General features: G+C 40.0%; 2 protein-coding genes across 2 annotated transcripts; both read left to right on the top strand.

The window, feature by feature from the left end:
• Nucleotides 1–170: 170 nt before the first annotated feature.
• LOC117478764 (stonustoxin subunit alpha-like) lies at nt 171–6936 on the top strand. Its single transcript, XM_034125668.1, has 3 exons — nt 171–1212; nt 1344–1365; nt 6893–6936. The coding sequence occupies exons 1-3, from the start codon at nt 205–207 to the stop codon at nt 6934–6936; spliced, it is 1074 nt and encodes a 357-aa protein (XP_033981559.1). The 5' UTR covers nt 171–204.
• A 913-nt stretch (nt 6937–7849) lies between these two features.
• LOC117478765 (cilia- and flagella-associated protein 44-like) lies at nt 7850–10855 on the top strand. Its single transcript, XM_034125669.1, has 3 exons — nt 7850–8206; nt 8447–8581; nt 10613–10855. Exons 2-3 carry the CDS (start codon nt 8477–8479, stop codon nt 10853–10855), a joined length of 348 nt encoding a protein of 115 aa, XP_033981560.1. The 5' UTR covers nt 7850–8206; nt 8447–8476.
• Nucleotides 10856–13280: the final 2425 nt, after the last annotated feature.

Consider the following 13280-nt stretch of genomic DNA (forward strand, 5'->3'; position numbering starts at 1 on the left):
GAACAATAAGTGAGAGGTAGAAGAGAACTGTTGAAGGAAACTTTGCAGATTGTGTCAATAAATGAACCGGTTTGATGAGTCATGTAATAACTATGTAATGGGAAGACAAACACCTCTCTCTGGAATCAAGCACTACCTGGAAACCACTCCCACTTGGTATATTATTAGTTTCATGCTCGATATTCAGAGGCAGTGAGAGGTGAAATGGCGTCTGCAAACATCCAGCCGAGAATCCAGAATGAAGAGAAAGATTTGGAGCTGCTTCAGCAGGAGGTGGAGGCCATCAATCTCTCTGCTGATAAAGCAGTGAGGGAATGTACTGAATTAGTCAAACTCATTGAGCAAAGAAGTTCTGATGTGAAGCAGAAGATTAAATCCCGGCAGGAATATGAAGTGAGTCGGGTCAAAGAGATTCAGGAGATGCTGCAGAAGAGAATCAGTGATCTGAAGAGGAAAAACACTGAGCTGGAGAAACTCTCTCAAAAACCATTCAGATTAAATACTGGTCCTGTACGATACTTCAAGGATGTGACAGCAGCTGTGTCAGAGGCCAGAGGTAAAGTACTGGAGAGCTTTAATAAGGAATCGAAGAAGATCTCAGAGAAAGTGACTGAAGTGGATGTTAAATTGTTGCCAGACTCCCATACCAAAGCTGAGCTTTCACAATATGCAGCCCCCAAAAATCTTCTCAAACTGGATCCAAACACAGCGAGCATGCGGATACAATTATCTGAAGATAACATGAAGGCAACCAAAGTGAAAGAGCCACAGTCATATGATGACCACGTAGACAGATTCATGGCTAGGTCTCAGGTTCTGTGTGGAAAGGTTCTGACTAATCGTTGTTACTGGGAAGTGGAGTGGAGTGGTTCAGGAGTTTCAGTAGCAGTCGCATACAGAGATGTTCCCAGAACAGGAGAGGAAAGTGCATTCGGGAACAATGACAAGTCTTGGGCACTAAGGTTTAATAAAAGTGGTTGGAATTTCAAACACAACGGTGTAACAAAGGCCATTCCTGTTCCTGTCCCTGAATCCTCAAGGATTGGTGTTTTCTTGGATCAAAAGGCAGGTGTTCTGTTCTTCTACAGCGTCTCTGAAACCATCAACATCGTCCACAGAGTGCACACCAATTTCACTCAGCCGCTCTATGCTGGACTCTTTTTTCATAACTATGGATCTTCTGCTACATTTTGTGAACCACAGTCAAGTGAGGTCAGTGAAAACTAAATGGACATTATTTTGTGAGATCTGCAGCTGAGATGTGTGATCTCACATAGAGTTGTTAATATCATTGTGTCTCCCAGAAAACAATGAGCAGAATGTCTTTTGTAACCTTTTGTTAGCCTGGTCCTGGTCCTGGTCCTGGTCCTCGTCCTTCAGCCCAGCAGCAGCCTGGTCCTTCAGCCCAGCAGCAGCCTGGTCCTTCAGCCCAGCAGCAGCCTGGTCCTGCAGCCCAGCAGCAGCCTGGTCCTGCAGCCCAGCAGCAGCCTGGTCCTTCAGCCCAGCAGCAGCCTGGTCCTTCAGCCCAGCAGCAGCCAGGTCCTGTTCCTCGTCCTTCAGCCCAGCAGCAGCCTGGTCCTGGTCCTCGTCCTTCAGCCCAGCAGCAGCCTGGTTCTCGTCCTCGTCCTGCAGCCCAGCAGCAGCCTGGTCCTGGTCCTCGTCCTGCAGCCCAGCAGCAGCCTGGTCCTGGTCCTCGTCCTTCAGCCCAGCAGCAGCCTGGTCCTGATCCTTGGTAAATGTAAAGGTAAATGTATGATATCGATTGGAGAGAATAGAGCTGCCGGAGTTGGCATTTTCTTCAAATAAAAATATATAACTATTATTAGAAGAAGGGACATAATCCCAGGAAGGCTGCTCATGGTGGATTGTTTTTATAAAAATGAAAAATATCGACTGATCAATGTATATACTGCCCCTGAGGCACAAAATAAGCTAAAATTATTCAGAAGACTAAGAGAACTTTTAACAGTAGGTTATACAATTATATTAGGTGGGGATTTTAACACAGTATCAGAAGAAATAGATAAGTGTAGTACAGCTGTTTTTAAACTGAGGCCGGAAGTAAAACTGTTAAAAGAAATCTACGACGATGCAAACCAAATCGATGTCTGTCGATAACTGAATCCCGTTGGTATGGATTTCACGAGATATGACAAAACAAGCAAAACCCGATTGACAGGATTTATGTATCTAATCATTTCTCAGTAACCAACTATAAAACAATCTTCAATAACTTTTCGGATTATCTTTTAGCCCAAACATCATTATGTTTGCTTCTGGAAACTGAACACACAGTGCCTAAAAGATACTTGTGTTTTAACAGAACTAAAGCTGGAAATACAAAAAATAATACAATTGAGATGTTTAACAAACTCTGACATCAAATTATGGATAAAACATTTTTATTTATTTATTTAAATGTAGAGAATTAAATAAAGCAAAAAATACTAAATATGAATCATTAATCAAACAATATATTAATTTAAAGCAGATTAAAGTTCAATCTAAAACGGTAGAAGAAAATATGTCGGAATTAAAAACTGAAATTGATCAATTGAACCAGAAATTATTATATAATATTCATACAAAATCTGAAATAGATCAAAGAGGCAACTTGGCACAAGCCATTAAAACTAACCAAAAGCAAATTCAAAGTAAATTCATCAATGTATACAAAATCAAGAAGGTTGTATTGTGTATAATGAAAAACAGAAACGAGAAGTGACAAGAGATTTATGTTCTGAAGCATATACAAAAATAGACATTGAAACATCAAGGTCGAACGACTGTCAAGTGAGGTCAGTGAAAACTAAATGGACATTATTTAGTGAGATCTGCAGCTGAGATGTGTGATCTCACATAGAGTTGTTCATATCATTGTGTCTCCCAGAAAACAAAGAGCAGAATATCTTTTGTAACCTTTTGTTAGAGTTTTTTTGTGTGCCTTTTTTTCAATATTTATTTTGGGTTGGGACATAGGGGCTCAGATAATTAAAACATATATACAGTCTTTAACATATGCGATTTTAAGTAGTGCCTGTTTGTCACATGAGGGACAACCTCTGACATACAGTATCTTGTTTATTCTATATTTACATATTATTGTATCTTCTCATTTGTTAGTAAAATTGTCTTGGTGCAAGTTGTTTTTCACAACAGGTTTCACAAGTAGTGCTTTTGAAAAGGGAAAATCAGCTGTCTGAAAACAGGTGTGGACATGTCCCCAATGTAAAAAACATCTATATGGGTGTGTGTGCTTTGTTAGATATTAATATTGTTGTGTTCCTATAATCTCATATTGACACTGCACTACAGGTCTTCTCTTTGTAATCATTTCATATTTGATCATGTGTGTTGTATTGCTGTCACTTTGTAATGCAGATAAAATGTATGTTACTAATCATTAGTTAGAACGTTGTCTTGATAGTGTTTTGAAATGTAGAAATGTAATGTAAAAGGGAAGATTGAACATGAACTTTGAAACTAGATTTGCTGATTAGATTGTCGATAACTGTTAATGAGTCAATTGTTTTTTAAAGAATGAATAAAGTTTTTTCGGATTCATCTGATGTCTCTGTTTCTTTCTTCTTAATAGGCTACATGTTTAGTCGTCCAAAAATGTTAAATGTCGGCCCACGGCATGAGTTAAATAAAGATTACATTTATACAGAGATGGCAAAAGATGATACACGGATCGTGTTCAAATCAATAGGCACGCAATGACTCTAAATAATAATGATCACGCCACCAAACACACATTCAAACTAAAGTAACCAGCCTGTTTGGAAAATGTAAGAAGTAGAAAGTACAGGTATTTGGGTTCAAAATGTAAGAAGTCAAAGTAAAAAGTCATCAGAAAAATAAGTAGTGGAGTAAAGTACTGATACCAGAAAAATGTACTTACGTACAGTAACGATTTATTTGTACTCCACTACTTCCCACCTCTGCATTTATAACAAATATAAACCTGTTTTAGTATCAACACTACAAGAACACTAAAGGTCAATAAGAAAGAACGAGACAAAAAAAGGAGGTGCAAAAATAAGGAAATTACTTAAATCAGCAGACACCACCGTCACCAAGGGAAAAGTAAGCCAATGGGGACATCTGGTGGTGCAACACACACACACACAGCAAACACTGTACACTGTTTTTAACCACACAACTGAAAATTGTGTGCCATAGGAAACCGAGGAGGAAAAGGATGCGGCAACACCACGCATATGTTCATATTTATATGGCAATTATACGGTTTTGTTTTTAATCCAAACTAATAACACTGGTGGGATGATAAATAAGGTAATGCCTAGATTCCCCTTTGGGAGAAAAAGGCAGCTGCTGATCAGTTTTGGACAAAATATGCAAATTGAGGATGAAATGAAAATTGAAAAGGCCCTGTTTTTTACCCTTTCTTGTAGTGTGGATAAAAGAAATGTGTGGTGGTCTGCAAAGGCTCAAATCCTGTACTCAGTTTTTTTTACTAACAAATGAGTACAATAACATAGTAAATATAAATATAGAATAAACAAGATACTGTATGTCTGAAGTTGTCCCTCACGTGACAAACAGGCACGCATTTCAGTTTTAAATATTTTTGGATTATCAACTGTCTTAAAGAATTCTAATGATTTACTCGACATCTACTCAAAACTCCCCTTACATTGCTTACATAACTTACGTATAATTAGTCAAATACATTTTTTCTGCATTACAGATTGACAGCAATACAACACACATGGTCAAATATGAAATGATTACAAAGAGAAGAATTGTAGTGCATTGTCAATATGAGATAATAGTACAACAATATTAATATCTAACAAAACATTACACACACCCATATAGATGTTTTTTACATTGGGGACATGTCCACATCTATTTTAAGACGGCTGATTTTCCCTTTTCAAAAGCACAACTTGTGAGACCTGTTGTGAAAAACAACTTGCACCAAGAAAATGTTACTAACAAATGAGACCATACAATAATATGTAAATATAGAATAAACAAGATACTGTATGTCAGAGGTTGTCCCTCACGTGACAAACAGGCACTACTTAAAATCGCATATGTTAAAGACTGTATATATGTTTTATTTATCTGAGCCCCTATGTCCCTACCCAAAATAAATGTTGAAAAAAAAGGCAAAAAATCTAACAAAAGGTTACAAAAGATATTCTGCTCATTGTTTTCTGGGAGACACAATGATATGAACAACTCTTTGTGAGATCACACATCTCAGCTGCAGATCTCACAAAATAATGTCCATTTAGTTTTCACTGACCTCACTTGACAGTGGTTGTGCGACAAGTGGTTTAAATACCTAAGACTAAAGGTTCAGTAAAACAAGGGGAATATAGAGAAATAGAAAGATAATAGTCCAGCAGATATGTGAAATATCTGAAAGAATTGTGCTTTTGATGATAAAAACATGAACTTTGGCACACTGTTAGAGCATGCCCTAAGGAAGATTTTTGGCTATAGGGCCATCGCATATTTGTCCAATGGCGCCAATTGGTTGTTATTTTACCAGTAGCTTAGGATCTAGACCACCTATGATCTTGATTCTGGTGGCTAATCCGACATTTTCAAGTATGAGGAATGCAGTGGTACTATTTACAACATGCTAGAATGTAGCTAACTCCATGTATCTGGTATTCAGGGAACAAAATACACAGTAAAACCATTAACATATTTATTTTTGTTTTATATTTTATGTATGCACCATCAAATCAAATCAAATCAAATCAGGTTTTATTTATAAAGCACATTTAAAAGCGATTTTTGGTCGAGCCAAAGTGCTGTACATGTAATAAAAAACACATTACTACAAAACACAATAAACGACAATAAATTACAACAGATATAACTTAAAAAACAAAATAAGAATAAAACACACGGAAAAGTCAGGAGTCATGACATCAAGTCAAATTCCTCGTACGTGTGAACCTACCTGGCAATAAACCCGTTTCTTATTCTGATTCTTCTGATTCTGATTATGGTGAAGTAATACATGTTACATAATATATATGTAATATTACAGGTTTTCAACTAAATGCAGAGTTAGTCCTGAAAACACAGTCCACCACAGTGGCAAGGGCAGTGCACTGAATTGCTGCCTTGACACATTAGACAGTTGTCCACTGCACCCCTTTTTGCATCCACAGCGTAGGAGTTCGCAACAGGCCTAGGTCGCTTCTGGTAATGTGGTCCAGTACATTTACCATCCACCTGTGGCCTTACTCTTCCACCCAGGGGGCGTGGGCCCACCCTGGCCAACTTGTGGGCCCACGCAAAGTTATGTGATGAGGCCCTCTGTGTGTGTGTGGGGGGGGGGAGCACGCGAGAAACTGGCGAAACTGTGGCGCGCTTACAGTAATTGCGCCACATAAGCGCATAAAGGTGCGCCGCATTTGCGCTTCGAATGAGGCTCCCTCCGCGAGGTGAGGCCCCCTCCGCGAGGTTAGGCCCCACCCAGTCTGCGTGATCTGTGTGTAGGGAGGGGCGGGCCTGCTTCCACCCCTCTTCCACATCATCAAACGTCATCCATGTATCCCACGCCGTCTTATTGTCCCTGCCACCAAAAGATGACACAGTGTCACATCCAGTAAATGCATGGAACATTGGTAAGGCTATGCATCGATCTGGACCTAGTGATCTCGCCATCTCATTAGCTGCTAAATGCCGAAAACTCTTCCTAGCTCCAAAGGCAACCCACAGCAGTGATGTTGAGGGATTGGGCTGCTGTGACTGCCAGTACTACCACATCCGTGTCAACTGTGCGTATTGACACCTTGCTATACCCTTCCTTCACAGCATCTCCTGGGTGCAGTAGGATGCGGTTATCAGCCTCCTCATGTGTGCATGATGCAAATACTGATTATTTGTTTGCCAGTGTTGAAGGCTGTCACACTGGTTGCCAGGAAGGAGAACAGTTAAGCCTTCTTGTCTTCAATGCGCAGAAACTCTGGCCAGTTTCCAGGAATGACACTGGATGGCTCAACGTGTCTATGAACTCCCTTCTCTCTCTTGCTGCGTGTTTCAGCCTTCAGACTTTCGGGGAAATATTCATCACACACGACATCCACTCTGCTGACATGCCCCAGCTTACTTATTTTTTGTTCCAGCTTCTGTCAAATCAGTTCTATATGTACACTTTAAGCAGTGGGTGTTTTGGAGTCAGTAGTACAGAGTAGAAAATATTCTTCAATCTTTTCATCATGTTGACCAATTATTATTTTAGAGCTTATATTCTTGTGTGAATTTGTTAGTGTTTTAATTTGTTACAGTATTGATCTACAGTTTAAAGGGAGAGTTTTAGTACCCACTCTATAAGATCAGACAAATCTTTATTTGTATAGATCATGTTAAAGGGAAAGTTAGTACCAAGCCAAATATAGTCATATATTTAAATCTAATGTATTGATTTCACCATTGTAGCATAGGTATTACCATAGGAGAACGTTTAATGTGGAATTAACAGCCTGTCCTCCTACAAAAAACGACCATATAGGCCGATTGTTCAAGCCCTTATTACGACCCACACTGTAAAAAAAAACTGTAATCTAGGCAGTAAATTGCTGTATTACCCACAGTAATTTACTTTGAATTTGTAATACAGTGTGATACTGTACATTATGCTGCATTGTGGGAATATTATCCTTAGGCGGGAAATGTATACAGCAATTAAAAAATGATACTGTAATATTACAGCAATACTGTAATGTTACTGTACAGTGTACAGTAACATTACAGTATTGCTGCACATAGTGCTGCTGCATTGTGGGAATATTATCCTTAGGCGGGAAATGTATACAGCAATTAAAAAATGATACTGTAATATTACAGCAATACTGTAAATAGTGCTGTAATGTTACAGTATAATTTTGTTGTTACTGTACAATATTTCGGGGTGAAAATATCAGGAGCAAGAGGAGAGAACCGCTGTGACCTTTAACCGATTATTTAGGTTTAGAAACGTTATTATTGCTGGTTTTTCCCCCCTAAAAGTTCGTATTTTATTTCGAGATTGAGTAGCAGTATTATATGGCTAAACAGCTTCAACAGTCAGCGGACCAAATGGAGGACAGAGATTCAGAATGTCCTCACCCAAATCGAGGAGGAATCCTCCAACCAAGATCTCTCTGCAATTCTGGTCATGATGGCACATTTCAAGGAAAAATAAGAGGCTCTTTTCCTTTTGGCTGATGTAAGTGGAGTTATACATTATGATCTTGTGCAATGAAAATGTAATAATTTATGCCTTTCAAATATTACATTGTATTGTACATTAATTTGAACATATTATTGTGTGTGTGTGTGTGTGTGTGTGTGTGTGTGTGTGTGTGTGTGTGTGTGTGTGTGTGTGTGTGTGTGTGTGTGTGTGTGTGTGTGTGTACGTACGAGCACCTTGTGAGATATCTGTATTTTTGTGTGTGTGTTTATTTAGGCCAAGGTAGAAGAGGCGCGTGACCGTTTGATGGAGGTGACCAGGTGTAACACTGAGCGAGTTCTCTGCATGACGACTCTTATGGACCAGAACCGAGAACTGGAGCGTAAAATCAACGCTAGCCAGAGGAAAATGGTAATTTCTGTGCACATTATTTTTATATGTATTATCAAACAAAGCTTGGATCCCCACTGTCGTATAGGAGTATTAAACTTCCCTTTCAATGAGCTTTATTTCAAGCTGATTCAGAGAGACACATTCTGTAACAACAGAATTGTATTTCCCTTTCTAATCTGCAGAGGGCGACAGACATTACACATAGTCATGTGATCTATTAGATGTTATATTAAAGGGGACCTATCATGCAAAATGCACTTTTTGATGTCTTTTATACATAACTATGTGTCCCCGGGGTGTCGGGAACTCACGCAGCGTCAGAAAATAAACCCTCTCTCTTTTCCTCCGTACCCAAATCTCTAATAACGGGGGAACAACGGAGCTGATCGAGATTTGCGTCCGATATGATGTAATATCGGTAGGGGTGTAACGGTTCACAGAATTCACGGTTCGGTACGTACCTCGGTTTGGGGGTCACGGTTCGGTACAACAAGAAAAAGCAAAAAAAAGTCCCAAATGCATAATTCCAGGTTTGTTTTTTATTTATTTTGAGCAGTAGTGCAAGTTTCAGTTTAAAAATAAGGAACTTTAACATTTTGAATAATTAACTTTAAAAAACAAACCACAAACAGTACCACACACACTCAGATGGCCATATCATCTATAATGGCTGATGTCAAACAAAAAGGTTCAATAAGCTGTAAAACTAAAAAGAATGTCTTGAAAATATTACAAAATAAATAATAAGAAAGTGTTTCAATCACGAAAAGCCGGGGTCCTCTACTATTGCATAAGGGCGCATAGCCGTTGAAAAACATATGCATATGCATTATTTTGGTCTCTCGGCTTTCATGTCTATTGGCTTCTTAAAAACAGCAGGGATAAGCTGTTGAACTGCTGTTGTCTTTTGCCGGGCTCCGGTGATTGCCAAATCTGGGTGATGCCTTCTGATATGATTTAGCATGTTTGGCGTGTGTTACAATTAGCATACCGCACCGCTGTCGAACAACGCCGGCACACCGTCTTCTTCTTTTATTTTGTTCGTTTTGTTGTGTTTTCTTCTTCTTCTTCTTCATTTGTTGTTTAAGGGCGGCTGGCAAACAGCTTTTAGGCGCAAAAGTAATTACATGTAATAGGTTATTGTTTTACCTCAATTTAAAAAGGCGGTTCACTAAATTAGACTCCTTAACGTCATCACACTAGGTATTGTAGGTTTATTGCCAAACATTAGCTTTTCACTTCTGTCGATTGTATTTACGCTTCAAAAATCACAAAGTGGTGATAATATTTGGATATTATATTTGAAGATTATTTGCTGTGATGTACCGAAATCCAATAGGTTAATCCCATTGCTTTTTGTTAAGGGAGTTCTCTCGATGGTAACTTCTGGTTTGACATACAAAATACATCATCACTTTACCACTCATTAGGAATGTGTTTGTGCCTATCCAGAACAACAAGTCCCAGGACTCCAGGAGAGGTGTGGACTGGTGAAGAATTGTACTGTCATAACTACACTGTAGCTATGTACAAATTACAATAAAAGCCTTAACGTCATCACACTGACACGTCCGCCTTTAGCTAGGCGTGGTGATGTGCTGCCATGTGATATCATTTATTTATGGCCAAATATTAGCTTTTTACTTCTGTCGATTACATTTACGCTTCAAAAAATCACAAAGTGTTGATAATATTTGGAGTTCTCTCGATGGTAACTTCTGGTTTGGCATACAAAAATACATCATTACTGCACCACTCATACCTTAGGAATGTGTTTGCGCCTATCCAGAACAACAAGTCCCAGGACTCCAGGAGAGGTGTGGACTGGTGAAGAATTGTACTGTCATAACTACACTGTAGCTATGTACAAATGACAATAAAAGCCTTAACGTCATCACACTGACACGTCCGCCTTTAGCTAGGCGTGGTGATGTGCTGCCATGTGATATCATTTATTTATGGCCAAATATTAGCTTTTTACTTCTGTCGATTACATTTACGCTTCAAAAAATCACAAAGTGGTGATAAAATGTGTTTGTGCGTATCCAGGGCAACAAGTCCCAGGACTACAGGAGAGGTGTAGACCAGGTGGAGATCCAGAGGCTCAAGCAGCTGGTGAAGACAGAATCACAGCAGGCTGAGGCACTCCGGAGAGAGATTGGCCTCCTGTCCCGTAAAGGAGGCCACGTCCTGCCCCCAGCCCCGGCTGCCCCCGATCACCCCCTTGCCCAACCCCACAGGACGCACCAAAACCAGCACCCAAGGACCGGGGCGTCCCCTCAGCCAGGTTAAAGCACCAGACTCCAGCAGACAGGGAGTCAATTAACACTCTGCTTAGTAACAGTAAAAGCACTTTCTTATAAATTATTGTTCTGAAGATTAAAAAATACTTCGGTTTGCTGACCATTAAGTTTGTTTTTGAAAAAGCTGCGCAGTGCAAACCTGTTTATATTATTGACCCCACAACATTTCCTATCACATCACCCTCAGCTAAGCTAACAACAATGAAAAAGGAGTCTCTCTCTGTATGTCCGTCCTTCCATTCCTTCGACAACCGTTCATCAGTGGACTTCACACATCGGGTCGGTCATACTGTTGTACAAAAGTATACCAACAAAAAAGGTTAAAAGCAGAAACGAGACTAAAAACTAAGGTGAAAAAACTCAACAATTTGACAAATTAGGGAAATTAGCACCAACTTGTCAGATAGTGACACAACTACCTTTTCTTTAGGAGAAAACGGCCACATCTGATCAGTTGTGACCAAAATGATGAAGTCAAAGACGTGATGAATAGGCCTTTTTCACAGCATCATATTCACTTGTCAGTAGAAAAATCTATGTGTACCCTATAACGATTCTATTCTATAAGCCATCCTAGTTTGCCAGTTTGCCAGCATTAAGAGTACAATGACCCTGTAACCAACAATAAAATAATTTACAACAGGCTTTAGGATTGGTTTCAGGTTTCCTCGATCCCATTGGATTCATGTGTCTGTATATGAAGTGTGGCCCTACCTACGGTAAGTGGGTGTGTGTGTGGCTCTGGCTTCGTGTTAATAGTCAGGTTCACTATATACTTTTGTGGGATTTTTGTGGGGATTTGCAATACTATACATTTTTGGAAAGGATATTGTATAAGGATTCAGAAAATCCATATTTCCATTTGCCCAGGTGTTTATATGGCGGCCATATTGGAATTTCCAAAATGGCCACCGTAAAATGTAGGTTTTGTAATATCTTGACTTCTAAATAAGCTAGAACATTGATTTGAACTGCTAAACCCACATTTTCAGGATCAAGGAATCCAATGGTGCCAACAATAATTAGGTAGAACTCACTAAATTGCATGTTAACATCACTTTTATTGAGGACTTAACAGATAATTGACATTAACTGATTAAACTGAGTTTAAAATTGTGAACTTCAGTATCATTACATTACATGTTACTTGTTAGACACTTTTATCCAAAGCGACTTACATACTCAATACTGTGGACAATCCCCACAGGAGCAATTTGGGGTGAAGTGTCTTGCCCAGGAACACAACGACATGCTGACTGGAGTGGGGTTTGAACCTGTAACCCCCTGATCCGAACACCAACACACAACCCACTGCACCACAAGCCTCCTTAGTATCATCATGACATGCACATTTTGTGACCACAGAAAATAAGCAACCTTCTTCATTAGACATCTAAATGTATACACATCTATGCATCATCATCACTATCATCATCAACACTTTCATCCATCACGGCATGGGAATCATCGTCGTTCTGGCACTGGCTACTGCACTGACACATATCAGTACAGGCTAAGTCATTAGCTCTGCAGGAACATCTTCCAGAAGAACAGTTAGATTTACATCTGCATTGGACCATCTCAATGATGGCCTTTGGGGCTGGGAGGACCTCTGTGGTTGTTGGTTTCATGCCATCCGAGTCTCTGAAGTACCCATTGTGCTGGGGGTCCAGCTGCGGATCCTGCAGAGCAATGGCTGCCTGTGCCCATACCCTGGTTTGGACATGGACCCTCAAGATATGCTGCTTCAAAGCTCCAAGCGTTGGAGGGAGCTTGTCACTCTCTGCCCTGTGTTTGCAGAAGAGATGCCATCGTAGTTCAGGGATTGTCTTTATGTTGATACCCTTGGGTGAGTAGGCTGCACATACAAAGGAAGCCAGTGTGGACAGCATTCCTTCCGCCACTTCTGCTTCATCCAAAAGCATCTGCAGAGCATTGATAATATCTTCATCTGCTTTTAAATAGATCTGCAGCCAGGTTGCCTTGCCTATACGGGAGAACCTGCCTGTGTTGTCGGCACCAGTGAATGCATGGAAAGCTGGCAATGCCTTTGCTCTTTCTTTACCTAGAGCTCGCCACAGTGATTCAATCTGCACAACATCAGAGGCCATCGAAATTGATGTGTTCTTCAGCAAGAGATAATAGTTTGCTGTGACTAGCACTAGAATGTCTGTATCTGGTGAGAAGAACATCAACTGTGCATCAGCTGGGTTTCGGTGTGATGCCAGCACAGCCTGGTGGATCAGCAGCGTGTCTGCTTCTTCTTGGTTATTTTCTTCAAAGAGCAGGTCTTTGTTGCTCCTAGTGTTCCCAGAAGCTGACGTGATGATCAGCTTGGAGGATCCCCTGTTGTATTCTAGAATTTTGGCTGCAAGATAGTCAGTCAGATCGGCCTTCGTCTGGTCATGAAAGAG

This window comes from Trematomus bernacchii, unplaced genomic scaffold, assembly GCF_902827165.1.
Source record: "Trematomus bernacchii unplaced genomic scaffold, fTreBer1.1, whole genome shotgun sequence".
Lineage (NCBI taxonomy): Eukaryota > Metazoa > Chordata > Actinopteri > Perciformes > Nototheniidae > Trematomus > Trematomus bernacchii.